This window comes from Natator depressus, chromosome 7, assembly GCF_965152275.1.
Source record: "Natator depressus isolate rNatDep1 chromosome 7, rNatDep2.hap1, whole genome shotgun sequence".
Classification (NCBI taxonomy): Eukaryota; Metazoa; Chordata; order Testudines; family Cheloniidae; genus Natator; species Natator depressus.
Window position 1 is genome coordinate 124,195,686 of NC_134240.1, and position 16,910 is coordinate 124,212,595.

The following is a 16,910-nucleotide window of genomic DNA, read 5'->3' on the forward strand; positions in this document are numbered from 1 at the left end:
GAAAACCCACCCAGTGTTTGTTTGTTTGTTTTTTCCCCAAAGGCTAGCATCAATACCTTGGGGTCTTTGTTCTGCATTTGAATATTATCTGAACTCCAGACATCAGCCCCATATTGAGGAGTTGGGGAAAACTTGTTCTCTCAACTTCAGCCAATCTCTAGTAATATTTTCAATCCCTGTGTGTTTCTAATTCAGAAGTTGCTTGACTCTCTTTCTGGTGTGTGGAAAGTGGAAAAGGGCCAAGACTAAAACAGGGTTCAAAAAAGAACTAATAAATTCATGGAGGATAGGGCCATCAATGGCTATTAAACGAGATGGGCAGGGATGGTGTCCCTAGCCTCTGTTTGCCAGAAGCTGGGAATGGGTGACAGGGGATGGATCATTTGATTACCTGTTCTGTTCATTCCCTCTGGGGCACCTGGCAGTGGCCACTGGTGGAAGACAGGATACTGGGCTAGATGGACCTTTGGTCTGATCCAGTGTGGCCATTCTTATGCTACAGTTTCTAGATCAAGAGAGTGAAATCACCTCTGGAGCTTTTCTCAGATTTGGAGGCTCTAGGAACACATGAAGTCCAAGGATAATGACTACAAACAACAATCACAAGTACAAAGTCTTATCTGTAGTACACGTTTTTTAAATCAATTTTTTAATTTACAAAAGGCATTTGCCCATTTTCTTCTTTTATACACAAGAATAATTTTCTCACCTATTACCTCTTTAACTTATTGATAAAACCTTGTTATGAGTAGTTGGAAATGATGGTGCACAGGTCTCTCTGTGTTAGGCCACATGGTAGCTTGCATCTACATGGTGCCATTTGCCAGGCTCCACTTATGGTGTCTGCAAACTTGGCTCCGCTTGATTTACCAACCGACCAGGGACCACATCGACTCCAGGTTACTGTTCCCACCAGAGTTATCTCCTCTCTTGTTTCGTGGTCGAATCTGGAAAAGGTCACAGTGGGGACTTCTTTCAGCCTTCCTGCGCCTAGGACCACCCTTGTTACAGACGTCTCCCTTCTGGGATGAGGGCCACTCATCTGGACATCTACACTGCTCAGGGTACCTGGACCCCACAAGAGGCCAGGCTACATATAAACTTACTGGAACTGAGTGTGGTCTGCCTTGTGTGCAAGGCCTTCCTTCCCCTCATGCTGGACAATATCACTGCGGTAGTTTATATAAATAAACAGGGAGGAGCAAGATCTCATCCCCTCTGTCCGGAAGCTGTCATACTTTGGTATTGGTGTGTTAGGCACCACATCACAATGCAGGCTGTATACCTTCCGAGTATTCACAATGCCCTTGCAGACAAGCTAAGCAGAAGATTCTCTGCAGATCGTGAATGGGAGATTCATGACTCCATCCTAACCATGATATTTACACAATGAGGTGCTCACTATGGGACCTCTTTGCATCATAGATGAACAGAAAGCTTCCCCTATGTTGTTTTAGGGGAGCCATAAGTTGCAACTCCCAGGGTGCTGCTCCCCTGCTGTCTTGGATGGATGGCCTGAGGTCCTCCTATCCACCCCCCACTCCCACAAGTTACAGAGAAAATTGATATTGACTTTGTCACTGCATTTCTCATAGTACATGAGTATCATTCTCATGGTTCATGGAACTTCTAACCATGTCCACCCACCCATTTATCAGGACCATCCATTTCTGGATCTCCTAATCCAGCATAGGGGGAAAATCAACCACCCCAACCTGGGCTCATTCCACTTCATGGCCTGGTGTTTGGATGGGCTTCGGAAATAGAATGCTTATGCTCTGCCCCCATTCAGAAAATCCTTAACCAAAGTAGAAAGGATTCTGCTAGAACCAGCTGCCTAACCCAAATGGAGGCACTTTTTGGCATGGGCATGACTCCACCAACATTTGCTAGATACTATGGGCATTGTGGCTGTCCTGGACTCTCTCCTGTTCTTGAAGAATTCAGGTCTAGCTCTTAGTTTGCTGCAGGTACACCTAGCACCAGTGAAAGGATGTTATGATTTATGAAGGTCTTGATCAGGACCTTCCCACCAATCCTTAAACTTATGCCTCAATGGGACCTTAACCTTGTCCTATCGACACTCACAGGACCACCCTTCAAACCTGTGGCAACATGTGCCATGACCCACCTGTCCATGAAGGTGGCGTTCTTCGTGACCATCACTTCAGCCAGGAGGGTCAGTGAGCCAGGAGCCATCATTGCAGACCCTCCCTGTACAGTGTTTCACAAGAGAAATTTTCCCTTTGGTATGCTCCAGATTTCTCCCCAAGATTGATTCTGAGTTTCACATCTATCAAGCAATACACTTACTTGTATTTTTCCCAAAACCCCATGCTTCCTCCGAAGAGAAGAGATTCACTCCCTTGACAGCCAGTGCACCCTGGTGTTCTATTTTCAAAGAAGCAAATCCATTAAAAATCTCGGAGATTTTTTACTGCCATGGCAGAAAGATTGTGTAGGCAAGCCATATGCTCCCAGAGAATTTCTAAGTGGGTTTTGGGATGCATCTTTAGAGTGCTACAAAATAGCAAGAATTCCTGCCTATATAGCATCCCCATCTGATGTCCCACTGCAGGACAGGGCAGCAACTTGGAGTTCTGTCCACATGTTTGCAACACACTACGCTCTAGGTGAGGCATCAGCTGTGGATGCAGTGGTAGGAATGGCAGTATTGCAAACATCATTGCTGCCAGCTTCCTCGCACCCTCCTGCAGCCTGAACACTGCTTGCCAATCACCCAGGTGTGGAATACACATAGGTACCATCACTTGAAAAAGAAGTGGAGGTTACTTAGTGTTACTGGAGGTTCTTTGAGATGTGTGGGCCCTAGCTGTATTCCACTACTTGCCCTCCCTCCCCATCTGCTTCAGATCCTGTTGGATTTGCAATAAGAAGAGGAACTGGAGAAGCGTTGACTTGCATTGACTCTTATACCCTCAGTCAGGAGTAAAAGGGGAGCTACTGCGCAGGTCAATGAATACTCCTTTTGAAGAATTTCCGGACTCTGGCCCATGGTAATACAGATAGGGACCACATATCTCGAAGAACCTCCAGTTACGGTAAGTAACCTCCACATCAGGGATGGATGGGCACACTCCACTCTTTACTGGATTAACTGATTTTTTTATTTTTGCTGCCTCCAGGTGAGAATCACTCCTGTCACACAGCCTGGAGCTCCCCAGATGGATGGCAACACCTGTCACAATGTTGTTTCTGAGGTACCTGAACCACCCTTTCACCATCATTGAGGCAGTGCAGGGCTGGAGTTAAGACCCCAGGTCCTTGTCCTTTCTCTGACTGTCCTGTGTGTTGGACTTGCAGGTGATCTATGAAATAGAGTTCAATGGGACCCATGGAATCCAGAATGTCTCTGTCCAGCTGAAAGTGACCAGTGTCTCTGGAAACTCTCTGCAGCAGCGGTTCACACTGCAGTTCTGGGTCAGTGCCCTAGTCTCACATGGATCCTTGCAAAGGCTGGGGTTAGTGCCCTGACTTCATTTGAGTCCTTGGGTGAGGAGATCTGGTTAGTACCATGAGAGCACGTGGACCCTGAGGGATCGGGGTCAATGTCCCAGTCTTATATGGGTCCTGTGGAGTATTGGGGTCCATGGTTTGGTCTCAGGTAGGTCCTCAAGGTAGGGAGAGGTGGGCTCAGTGCCCTGGTCTTGTGCAAGGTTGGAGGGGGTTGGTGTCCTGCTCTTGCATGGTCTCTGGGGGAGGGGAGGGAAGAGATCAGGGTCAATATTTTTGTCCCATGCATGTTATGTAACGAGAGGATAGGAGGCAGTGCTGTATTTCCCTTGTTCTGAGCAAAGCTGCTGGTGTCCTTTCCAGGTGCTACTTGACCTGTGCCCTGGCAGTTGGGGATGGGAATTGCCCTGAAGGGTCAGTGACCTTTTCCAACCCCTTAGGCTCTAAGGCTGGAGGACAAAGCTAGGAAATATTAAATCTGTCTGTGAGCTAGTGCTGGAGAGGCCCACTCTCACACCAAGTGGCTATAGTGTAACGTGGGAGGTGTGGTGAGGTTGTTTGGTTGACTCAGAACAACAGAAGCTTGTTGAGGTAATCCCCAAAACTCCTCTCCAGTAAGGACAATGTAATAAGTGTGTGTTTTGAGGGGGAGAATATCAGTGACCCAAAACTTCAGGGCTGTGGAAGGGCAAGGGTGAGTTCTTCCTTTGAGTATCCTCTGCATATTCCCACTCATGGGAATGCTCTGACCAGAGCAGCCTGAACGGTAAAATTCTACTAGAAGTAGCCATTGGAGCATCCATGCGCCTCCCTTGCTCGTTCCCCTTCTTTCCCTCCCCCACGAATTCCAAACGTTCTAGGGCAAGGGTTTAAAAGGAGCATGGTACTCTGTTGCCTTATTGTCTTCAGCTGTGGCCAGCTGGATGGTTACATTGTTGCTATAGGATCCTTTCAGATCCTATAAGTGAATAGGCAGTTTGTATAGGTTAGTTGGTATATGCGTTCACAGAGTTACATAAAGGATAACATGACAGATCAGAAGGCTAAGAAAGCCTGGATTCAAAAGATGCATCTGGTGCTGCCCAGGTATATTCCTAGCATTGGGCACATATCCCAGATGTTTGGCATGTTTGGGGGAAGGGCATTCTCCCTCTAAATGTCCAAACTTCTCATCATTTATCACAAGGGCAAAGAGAGACAAAACCTGCTCCAGGCAATTTTATTGCAGGAAGCACTGACAGTGGCAGCTTGTTTTCAGAGACCGGCTTCAGCCCCACCTCTGCCTCCAGCCAGCTCTGCAGGGAAGAAGTGAGATTCAGCTTCTATGTCAGGCATGATATCCAAGAGAGCCATCAGGATCTGAAAAAAGGTCTGGATCAGTGACAGACTGTTTCCAGAGCTGTCCCATTTCAGAGAGACTCAGCTGCGGTACTGAGGAAAAATTTGCAGCCCTCCTCGGTGTCGGCCTTATTACAAATTGCCAATCTGAGAGAGGAGGACATACCAGGACAGAATCTCATTATGGAGCCAGGCTCTGATTTAAGCTTTCAGTGTAGAGCTAGGAGCCATTCCTCTATGGATCCAACAAGATTGGATCCAGAGGAGCCTGTCAGGAGGGTGAGATCTATGGAGCCAATTCAGAGAACTGAGGAGGATTTGTTAACTAGCACTGCTCTGCATAGTATTACCGTTAAGCAGTAAAGAGACAAGCAGTGCAAGGTAATATCTTTTTTTCTGGACCAACTTCTGTTGGTGAGAGAGACAAGCTTTTGAGCTACACAGAGCTCTTCTTGAGGTCTGGGAAAGGTACTCAGAGTGTCACAGCTAAATACAAGGTCAAACAGATAGTTTAACATAAGTAGTTAGCCCATTTTCTAAGGGACCATTAAAGGTGAAGTGGCCCGTTTTCACCCTTGTAGTCCTAGGACTGCACCACTGGACAAATGCATCACAGAACCAATGCTATACCTGAGATACATCAATGATATTTTTATCCTCTGAACAGACGGCTTAAACTCCCTCATAGATTTCCACCACAACTTCAACCACCACCACCCATCCATCAAACTCTCTCTGGAACATTCCCACACTAGCATCAACTTCCTTTACACCATAATCAGCTTCACCCTACAGACAACTATATACAAGGAACCCACAGATCACCACACCTATCTTCATAGATCCAGTAACCAACCAACACACCAAGAAATCCGTTATCTACAGCCAGCCACTCAGATACCATATAATATTGTCTGAGGAGCAAGTCCAGGATATACACCTTAAAACACTCAAAACTGCCTTCACCAAACAAGGACACTCCCAGAGAAGTAGATCGCATCATAGAATGGGCCACCCAAATACCCCAAGAGAACCTTTTTAAATACAGAAATAAAACCCGCTCTGACCACACACCCTCATTGTCACCTGTCACCTCACACTGGATCCCATATGAACTATCATCAAACTAAAAGCCATACTCGATGGGGACTCCACCCTGAAAGAAATCTTTCTGGAACCCTCTTTTCTGGCCTACAGACAACCTCCCGCAACCTCTCCTAGCTCAACAGAAGCAAGCTCCCCACAGATCAGGACACATTAACTCAAAGCAGCACCAGACGCTGCCAGAACAACAGATGCAAAACCTTCCGACATAGCTCCATTGCTACAATGATCAACACCCCCCACAACACAGCTTTCAAGATCTGTGGGTCTTACACATGCCTGTCACAACTTGGGGGGTACCTCATCCAGTGCACTAAATGACCCAGTAACTATGTCGGTGAAAACAGACAATCACTATGCTCTTGAATGAACTCACACAGGAAAATAATAGACAACAATACCACATCACCTATGGCTAAACACATTCAACAAAGTGATCACTCTATATCTGACCTATCAGTCTTGATCCTCACAGAAAACCTGCACAACACTTTCAAAAGACAAGCCTGGGAGCTTAAATTCATAACTTTCCTAGACACTAAAAGTCATGATCTTAAATACAGACACTGGATTTATGACTAATTACAACCAACCTCTCTTGTAGTCCTGTGACTACAGGGGTGTTAATTAGTCACTTCACCTTGAATGGTCCCATAGGATATGTGCTAACTACTTATGTTAAACTATGAATGACCTTGAGCGGATCACTGCAGACTACGTGGCTCTGGGAAGAAGGATAAAGAAGTTTGAGGCGCAAGTGGTGTTCTCGTCCATCCTCCCCGTCGAAGGAAAAGGCCTGGGTAGAGACCGTCGAATCGTGGAAGTCAACGAATGGCTACGCAGGTGGTGTCAGAGAGAAGGCTTTGGATTCTTTGACCATGGGATGGTGTTCAAAGAAGGAGGAGTGCTAGGCAGAGACGGGCTCCACCTAACGAAGAGAGGGAAGAGCATCTTCGCAAGCAGGCTGGCTAACCTAGTGAGGAGGGCTTTGAACTAGCTTCACCGGGGGAAGGAGACCAAAGCCCTGAGGTAAGTGGGGAAGTGGGATACCGGGAGGAAGCACGAGCAGGAGCACATGAGAAGGGAGGGCTCCTGCCTCACACTGAGAAAGAGGGGCAATCAGCGGGTTATATCAAGTGCCTATACACAAATGCACAAAGCCTGGGAAACAAGCAGGGAGAACTGGAAGTCCTGGCAAAGTCAAGGAATTATGATGTGATTGGAATAACAGAGACTTGGTGGGATAACTCACATGACTGGAGTACTGTCATGGATGGATATAAGCTGTTCAGGAAGGGCAGAAAAGGTGGGGAAGTTGCATTGTATGTAAGAGAGTAGTATGACTGCTCAGAGCTCAAGTATGAAACTGCAGAAAAACCTGAGAGTCTCTGAATTAAGTTTAGAAGTGTGAGCAACAAGGGTGATGTCGTGGTAGGAGTCTACTATAGACCACCGGACCAGGGGGATGAGGTGGATGAGGCTTTCTTCTGGCAACTCGTAGAAGTTACTAGATCGCACGCCCTGGTTCTCATGGGAGACTTCAGTCACCCTGATATCTGCTGGGAGAGCAATACAGCGATGAACAGACAATCCAGGAAGTTTTTGGAAAATGTAGGGGACAATTTGCTGGTGCAAGTGCTGGAGGAACCAACTAGGGGCAGAGCTCTTCTTGACCTGCTGCTCACAAACCGGGAAGAATTAGTAGGGGAAGCAAAAGTGGATGGGAACCTGGGAGGCAGTGACCATGAGATGGTCAAGTTCAGGATCCTGACACAAGGAAGAAAGGAAAGCAGCAGAATACGGACCCTAGACTTCAGAAAAGCAGACTTTGACTCCCTCAGGGAACTGATGGGCAAGATCCCCTGGGAGAATAACATGAGGGAGAAAGGAGTCCAGGAGAGCTGGCTGTATTTTAAAGAATCCTTATTGAGGTTACAGGGACAAACCATCCCGATGTGTAGAAAGAATAGTAAATATGGCAGGCGACCAGCTTGGCTTAACAGTGAAATCCTTGCTGATCTTAAATACAAAAAAGAAGCTTACAAGAAGTGGAAGATTGGACAAATGACCAGGGATGAGTATAAAAATATTGCTCGGGCATGCAGGAGTGAAATCAGGAAAGCCAAATCACACCTGGAGTTGCAGCTAGCAAGAGATATTAAGAGTAACAAGAAGGGTTTCTTCAGGTACGTTAGCAACAAGAAGAAAATCAAGGAAAGTGTGGGCCCCTTACTGAATGAGGGAGGCAACCTAGTGACAGAGGATGTGGAAAAAGCTAATGTACTCAATGCTTTTTTTGCCTCTGTCTTCACGAACAAGGTCAGCTCCCAGACTACTGCACTGGGCAGCACAGCATGGGGAGGAGGTGACCAGCCCTCTGTGGAGAAAGAAGTGGTTCGGGACTATTTAGAAAAGCTGGATGAGCACAAGTCCATGGGGCCGGATGCGTTGCATCCGAGAGTGCTAAAGAAGTTGGCGGCTGTGATTGCAGAGCCATTGGCCATTATCTTTGAAAACTCATGGCGATCGGGGGAAGTCCCGGACGACTGGAAAAAGGCTCCTGTAGTGCCCATCTTTAAAAAAGGGAAGAAGGAGGATCTTGGGAACTACAGGCCAGTCAGCCTCACCTCAGTCCCTGGAAAAATCATGGAGCAGGTCCTCAAGGAATCAATTGGAGGAGGAGAAGAAAGTGATCAGGAACTTTCAGCATGGATTCACCAAGGACAACTCATGCCTGACCTATCTAATTGCCTTCTATGATGAGATAACTGGTTCTGTGGATGAAGGGAAAGCAGTGGACGTGTTGTTCCTTGACTTTAGCAAAGCTTTTGACACTGTCTCCCACAGTATTCTTGTCAGCAAGTTAAAGAAGTATGGGCTGGATGAATGGACTAGAAGGTGGATAGAAAGCTGGCTAGATTGTCGGGCTCAAAGGGTAGTGATCAATGGCTCCATGTCTAGTTGGCAGGCGGTATCAAGTGGAGTGCCCCAAGGGTCGGTCCTGGGGCCGGTTTTGTTCAATATCTTCATAAATGATCTGGAGGATGGTGTGGATTGCACCCTCAGCAAGTTTGCAGCTGACACTAAACTGGGAGGAGAAGTAGATATACTGGAGCAACATGTGACCTCCAGAAGAGGTAAGCGGAATGTCCGGGTTCCAGTAACACAGACACAGGTAACCAACCGCTTTCATGTTCTCTCCACAGGTACCATTGCGGAGAGTGGACCAGATGATATGTCTGGGGGGAGAAAGCAGAAGGAGACTCCGCTGGTTGGAAGGCATGAGATGCGATGTCCTGAGGTTGGGGGTTCCACGACCACCACTCCCAAGAGGAGAAGGCGGGTGGTGGTGGTTGGGGACTCTCTCCTCAGGGGGACTGAGTCATCTATCTGCCGCCCTGACCGGGAAAACCGAGAAGTCTGCTGCTTGCCAGGGGCTAAGATTCGCGATGTGACGGAGAGACTGCCGAGACTCATCAAGCCCTCGGATCGCTACCCCTTCCTGCTTCTCCACGTGGGCACCAATGATACTGCCAAGAATGACCTTGAACGGATCACTGCGGACTACGTGGCTCTGGGAAGAAGGATAAAGGAGTTGGAGGCGCAAGTGGTGTTCTCGTCCATCCTCCCCGTGGAAGGAAAAGGCCTGGGTAGGGACCGTCGAATCGTGGAAGTCAACGAATGGCTACGCAGGTGGTGTCGGAGAGAAGGCTTTGGATTCTTTGACCATGGGATGGTGTTCCATGAAGGAGGAGTGCTGGGCAGACACGGGCTCCATCTTACGAAGAGAGGGAAGAGCATCTTTGCCAGCAGGCTGGCTAACCTAGTGAGGAGGGCTTTAAACTAGGTTCACCGGGGGAAGGAGACCAAAGCCCTGAGGTAAGTGGGAAAGCGGGATACCGGGAGGAAGCACAGGCAGGAATGTCTGTGAGGGGAGGGCTCCTGCCTCATACTGGGAATGAGGGGCGATCAACAGGTTATCTCAAGTGCTTATATACAAATGCACAAAGCCTTGGAAACAAGCAGGGAGAACTGGAGGTCCTGGTGATGTCAAGGAACTATGACGTGATTGGAATAACAGAGACTTGGTGGGATAACTCACATGACTGGAGTACAGTCATGGATGGTTATAAACTGTTCAGGAAGGACAGGCAGGGCAGAAAAGGTGGGGGAGTAGCACTGTATGTAAGGGAGCAGTATGACTGCTCAGAGCTCCGGTACGAAACTGTGGAAAAACCTGAGTGTCTCTGGATTAAGTTTAGAAGTGTGTGCAACAAGAGTGATGTAGTGGTGGGAGTCTGCTATAGACCACCGGACCAGGGGGATGAGGTGGATGAGGCTTTCTTCCGGCAACTCACGGAAGCTACTAGATCGCATGCCCTGATTCTCATGGGTGACTTTAATTTTCCTGATATCTGCTGGGAGAGCAATACAGCGGTGCATAGACAATCCAGGAAGTTTTTGGAAAGCGTAGGGGACAATTTCCTGGCGCAAGTGCTAGGGGAGCCAACTAGGGGGGGCGCTTTTCTTGACCTGCTGCTCACAAACCGGGTAGAATTAGTGGGGGAAGCAAAAGTGGATGGGAACCTGGGAGGCAGTGACCATGAGTTGGTTGAGTTCAGGATCCTGACGCAGGGAAGAAAGGTAAGCAGCAGGATACGGACCCTGGACTTCAGGAAAGCAGACTTCGACTCCCTCAGGGAACAGATGGCCAGGATCCCCTGGGGGACTAACATGAAGGGGAAGGGAGTCCAGGAGAGCTGGCTGTATTTCAAGGAATCCCTGTTGAGGTTACAGGGACAAACCATCCCGATGAGTCGAAAGAATAGTAAACATGGCAAGCGACCAGCTTGGCTTAATGGTGAAATCCTAGCGGATCTTAAACATAAAAAAGAAGCTTACAAGAAGTGGAAGGTTGGACATATGACCAGGGAAGAGTATAAAAATATTGCTCGGGCATGTAGGAAAGATATAAGGAGGGCCAAATCGCACCTGGAGCTGCAGCTAGCAAGAGATGTCAAGAGTAACAAGAAGGGTTTCTTCAGGTATGTTGGCAACAAGAAGAAAGCCAAGGAAAGTGTGGGCCCCTTACTGAATGAGGGAGGCAACCTAGTGACAGAGGATGTGGAAAAAGCTAATGTACTCAATGCTTTTTTTGCCTCTGTTTTCACTAACAAGGTCAGCTCCCAGACTGCTGCGCTGGGCATCACAGAATGGGGAAGAGATGGCCAGCCCTCTGTGGAGATAGAGGTGGTTAGGGACTATTTAGAAAAGCTGGACGTGCACAAGTCCATGGGGCCGGACGAGTTACATCCGAGAGTGCTGAAGGAATTGGCGGCTGTGATTGCAGAGCCCTTGGCCATTATCTTTGAAAACTCGTGGCGAACGGGGGAAGTCCCGGATGACTGGAAAAAGGCTAATGTAGTGCCAATCTTTAAAAAAGGGAAGAAGGAGGATCCTGGGAACTACAGGCCAGTCAGCCTCACCTCAGTCCCTGGAAAAATCATGGAGCAGGTCCTCAAAGAATCAATCCTGAAGCACTTACATGAGAGGAAAGTGATCAGGAACAGTCAGCATGGATTCACCAAGGGAAGGTCATGCCTGACTAATCTAATCGCCTTTTATGATGAGATTACTGGTTCTGTGGATGAAGGGAAAGCAGTGGATGTATTGTTTCTTGACTTTAGCAAAGCTTTTGACACGGTCTCCCACAGTATTCTTGTCAGCAAGTTAAGGAAGTATGGGCTAGATGAATGCACTATAAGGTGGGTAGAAAGCTGGCTAGATTGTCGGGCTCAACGGGTAGTGATCAATGGCTCCATGTCTAGTTGGCAGCCGGTGTCAAGTGGAGTGCCCCAGGGGTCGGTCCTGGGGCCGGTTTTGTTCAATATCTTCATAAATGATCTGGAGGATGGTGTGGATTGCACTCTCAGCAAATTTGCAGATGATACTAAACTGGGAGGAGTGGTAGATACGCTGGAGGGGAGGGATAGGATACAGAAGGACCTAGACAAATTGGAGGATTGGGCCAAAAGAAATCTGATGAGGTTCAATAAGGATAAGTGCAGGGTCCTGCACTTAGGATGGAAGAATCCAATGCACCGCTACAGACTAGGGACCGAATGGCTAGGCAGCAGTTCTGCGGAAAAGGACCTAGGGGTGACAGTGGACGAGAAGCTGGATATGAGTCAACAGTGTGCCCTTGTTGCCAAGAAGGCCAATGGCATTTTGGGATGTATAAGTAGGGGCATAGCGAGCAGATCGAGGGATGTGATCGTTCCCCTCTATTCGACACTGGTGAGGCCTCATCTGGAGTACTGTGTCCAGTTTTGGGCCGCACACTACAAGAAGGATGTGGATAAATTGGAGAGAGTCCAGCGAAGGGCAACAAAAATGATTAGGGGTCTAGAGCACATGACTTATGAAGAGAGGCTGAGGGAGCTGGGATTGTTTAGTCTGCAGAAGAGAAGAATGAGGGGGGATTTGATAGCTGCTTTCAACTACCTGAAAGGGGGTTCCAAAGAGGATGGCTCTAGACTGTTCTCAATGGTAGCAGATGACAGAACGAGGAGTAATGGTCTCAAGTTGCAATGGGGGAGGTTTAGATTGGATATTAGGAAAAACTTTTTCACTAAGAGGGTGGTGAAACACTGGAATGCGTTACCTAGGGAGGTGGTAGAATCTCCTTCCTTAGAGGATTTTAAGGTCAGGCTTGACAAAGCCCTGGCTGGGATGATTTAACTGGGAATTGGTCCTGCTTCGAGCAGGGGGTTGGACTAGATGACCTTCTGGGGTCCCTTCCAACCCTGATATTCTATGATTCTATGATTCTATGGAGGGTAGGGATAGGGTACAGAGGGACCTAGACAAATTGGAGGATTGGGCCAAAAGAAGTCTGATGAGGTTCAACAAGGACAAGTGCAGAGTCCTGCACTTAGGACGGAAGAATCCAATGCACCGCTACAGACTAGGGACCGAATGGCTCGGCAGCAGTTCTGCAGAAAAGGACCTGGGGGTTACAGTGGACGAGAAGGTGGATATGAGTCAACAGTGTGCCCTTGTTGCCAGGAAGGCCAATGGCATTTTGGGATGTATATGTAGGGGCATTGCCAGCAGATCGAGGGACGTGATTGTTCCCCTCTATTCGACACTGGTGAGGCCTCATCTGGAGTACTGTGTCCAGTTTTGGGCCCCACACTCCAAGAAGGATGTGGAAAAATTGGAAAGAGTCCAGCGGAGGGCAACAAAAATGATTAGGGGACTGGAACACATGACTTATGAGGAGAGGCTGAGGGAACTGGGGATGTTTAGTCTACGGAAGAGAAGAATGAGGGGGGATTTGATGGCTGCTTTCAACTAGCTGAAAGGGGGTTCCAAAGAGGATGGCTCTAGACTGTTCTCAGTGGTAGCAGATGACAGAACAAGGAGTAATGGTCTCAAGTTGCAGTGGGGGAGATTTAGGTTGGATATTAGGAAAAACTTTTTCACTAAGAGGGTGGTGAAACACTGGAATGCGTTACCTAGGGAGGGGGTGGAATCTCCTTCCTTAGAAGTTTTTAAGGTCAGGCTTGACAAAGCCCTGGCTGGGATGATTTAATTGGGGATCAGTCCTGCTTTGAGCAGGGGGTTGTACTAGATGACCTCCTGAGGTCCCTTCCAACCCTGATATTCTATGATTCTCTGATTCTATCTGTTTGACCTTGTATTTAGCTGTGACACTCTGAGTGCCTTTCCCAGACCTCAGGAAGAGCTCTGTGTAGCTCAAAAGCGTGTCTCTCTCACCAAGAGAAGTTGGTCCAATAAAGGATATTGCTTCATTCACATTGTCTCTCTCATATCCTGGGTCTGACATGGCTACAACAACCTGTATACAACAGTGTTAGAGCAAAAAGAAAAGGAGGACTTGTGGCACCTTAGAGACTAACAAATTTATTTGAGCATAAGCTTTTGTGAGCTACAGCTCACTTCATCAGGCAGATCTGTCTATGGCTATACTGACAATTGAGCCAGTTACTGTATCTCAGAACACATCAGGTGTTTTACTACAACCAGTCAGGCTGACTGCTTCTCTGAGAGTCAGCCAAGAACTGGAAAGGGTCAGGAGCTCTCTGCTGCTGCATCCTACAAAGCCCTTTTGGCATTCATGGAGAAGAACTTCTCTCCACTCTCCTTTTCCAGGAGATTGTTATGTCCCATCTGAATTGCAAATAGATTGGGGCCAATAGAGGGAGGTGGATCACAGATCAGAATAAGGGAAAACTTCTTATAATCAGTTCAGTGCTGGCCTTCTGGATCTGCAGGCCCAGAGAGATTTCAAACCAGATCCATCAGTAAGGTTTTGGCCCGAGTGGCATCGGATTGGAACTGCTTTGAGCAGGGGGTTGGACTAGGAAGGGATGAGTTCCGACCTTCAGCAAGACAGTATCAGGAGGACATTCAGTTATTATATCCAAAGGATAGGACCAATCAATGCAGCTTACTCAGAACAAGTCACCTATGGAAATAGGTGAAATATTCAGTGAGGAGGAACTGGAGCTGGGAGAGTCTGATTCAGAATTAAGGGATGTATCTTCTCTGGATGAAAATGTGGGGACATCTCAGTATCATCACCATCTGAAGATGCTGTAGCCTTTTATGAGTTAATATCGAGAATGTCAAAGATGTTAGATATTCTTTCTGTTTTTGTGGTGGAATCATTGAATCCTATCTTCAATGTCTTTGGGGCAGCGGCTAGTCAATGAGTCACACTTCTCTTGTTAGAGGGATAGCTTCAGCAAGCAAAGGCGTCTGGAACATTCAGACCATTCAGCCTCCGAAGTGGTACTTCACAGATCAAAAGGTGCCCAAGTTCACTTTATTTCACCAGATGAGGAAGGGAAGAGGCTGCCTATGTTAGGAAGAAAAATATATTCTTCCGCTGCATTAAACATGCTCATGTCCAGCTATGAAGCTGTTGTGGCTGGGTGCCAATACCATCTCTTGAGCAAAATGTCCTCTTTTCTTAACTTTGTGTTCCTCTGGAAGTGCATTGTCAAATGCTGTTTTGACTGAAGGACTGAGTGTTGTCAAGCAACAATTGAAAGCAGCTTTTGACCCCTCAGATACTTCAGCAAGGTCAATAGCTTTGGCTGTCTCACTAAGGAGACTCACACTATTAAGACCAATGGGATTCCCTCATGAGACAAAAATGAGGATCGAGGACCATCCATTTGAAGGAGAAGGCCTGTTTATTATTCAGACTGATGAGGTATTAGAGAAGATGAAAAATATAAGATTTTTTGCTAGATCAGTGGTTCCCAATGTTAGGATATAGATATTCAGGCCTGTCTGTAAAGGCCTGTACTTTAAGAATTTAGGGGTGTTCTTATCACTTGGCTAGTTCTAGAAGTATAAAAGAAAGAAAGAATCAAAATCACTGTCTGCTGGTGTAAGGGCCTTCTCTTACTGTGACAGTCTGAGGCCCTGTGCTTAGGCTAAGGCCTTTGGCTAAGCAGCAGAGGCAGCCATAAGCTGGGAAGTGACCGGTCACATCCTCACATTCCAAACTAGTCACATTGAAAGAAGGTGCTATTGGGCTGTTAGGAATACAATCCTGCCCTGATAGTGCCTATCGCCTCCAGAGAAAGGGAAGTGCCTAGAAAATGTAAAAGGAAACAGCATCCTGTCTGGCAAGAACTCACTTATCAATACTGGGATGTGAAATCCTCACTTCTGTATTGTTTTGTCATTATAGTTCCCACTTTGTTATTAGAGTAACAGCCGTGTTAGTCTGTATTCGTAAAAAGAAAAAAGAAAAGGAGTACTTGTGGCACCTTAGAGACTAACCAGTTTATTTGAGCATGAGCTTTCGTGAGCTACAGCTCACTTCATCGGATGCATAGCATATTGTGGAAACTGCAGAAGACATATACACACAGAGACCATGAAACAAAACTTCCTCCCACCCCACTGTCCTGCTCGTAACAGCTTATCTAAAGATAAGCTTTAGATAAAGATAAGCTTTAGATAAGCTGTTACGAGCAGGACAGTGGGGTGGGAGGAAGTTTTGTTTCATGGTCTCTGTGTGTATATGTCTTCTGCAGTTTCCACAATATGCTATGCATCCGATGAAGTGAGCTGTAGCTCACGAAAGCTCATGCTCAAATAAACTGGTTAGTCTCTAAGGTGCCACAAGTACTCCTTTTCTTTTTTCTTTTTACACTTTGTTATTGTTTGTCTGTATAATCTCTGTCTGGTTCTGTGATTGTTCCTGTCTGCTGTATAATTAATTTTGCTGGGTGTAAACTAATTAAGGTGGTGGGATATAATTGGTTACATAATCATGTTACAATATGTTAGGATTGGTTAGTTAAATTTCGGGAAAATGATTGGTTAAGGTATAGCTAAGCAGAACTGAAGTTTTACTATATAATCTGTAGTCAATGAGGAAATGAGTGGGCCTTGGTGGGAGGGGTGTGTGTGTGTGTGTGTGTGTGTGTGTGTGTGTGTGTGAGAGAGAGAGAGAGAGATGGGAACAGGGAATGGGGGTGGAGAAATTGGAATCATGTTTTGCTAAAGAGGAGAGATGGGAACAGGGAATGGGAGTAAGGAAATTGGAATAATGTTTGGCTAAGGGCAGGAATGGGAACAGGGACACAGGTGTAAGGCTCTGTGGTGTCAGAGCTGGGAAGGAGGATACTAAGGAAGGAAACTGGAATCATGCTTGCTGGAAGTTCACCCCAATAAACATCGAATTGTTTGCACCTTTGGACTTCGGGTATTGTTGCTCTCTGTTCATGCGAGAAGAACTAGGGAAGTAAGTGGGTGAAGGAATAAGCCCCCTAACACTTCCTCCATTTCCTTTTTAATCTCATCCCAGGTTGACCCCTGCACCTGGTATGGGTCCTGGTTCTTCCTTATCCATTTATCCAAAAAATCCTTTACCCTGGCTTGCCAGAACCCGCAACTACCATCACGAGAGTTCGTGATACCCCCTCCAAGCAGCTGCGCGGACT

At 47.0% G+C, this 16,910-nt stretch overlaps 1 protein-coding gene across 2 annotated transcripts in view; it reads left to right on the plus strand.

The window, feature by feature from the left end:
- TCTN3 (tectonic family member 3) overlaps positions 1–16,910 on the plus strand; it is a 67,040-nt gene that overhangs the window by 26,962 nt on the left and 23,168 nt on the right. For both annotated transcript variants that reach the window (XM_074959574.1, XM_074959575.1), the window contains exons 8-9: positions 3,147–3,221; positions 3,325–3,441. In XM_074959574.1, coding sequence (XP_074815675.1) covers positions 3,147–3,221; positions 3,325–3,441 — 192 coding nt within the window. The remainder of the gene's footprint in view (positions 1–3,146; positions 3,222–3,324; positions 3,442–16,910) is intronic.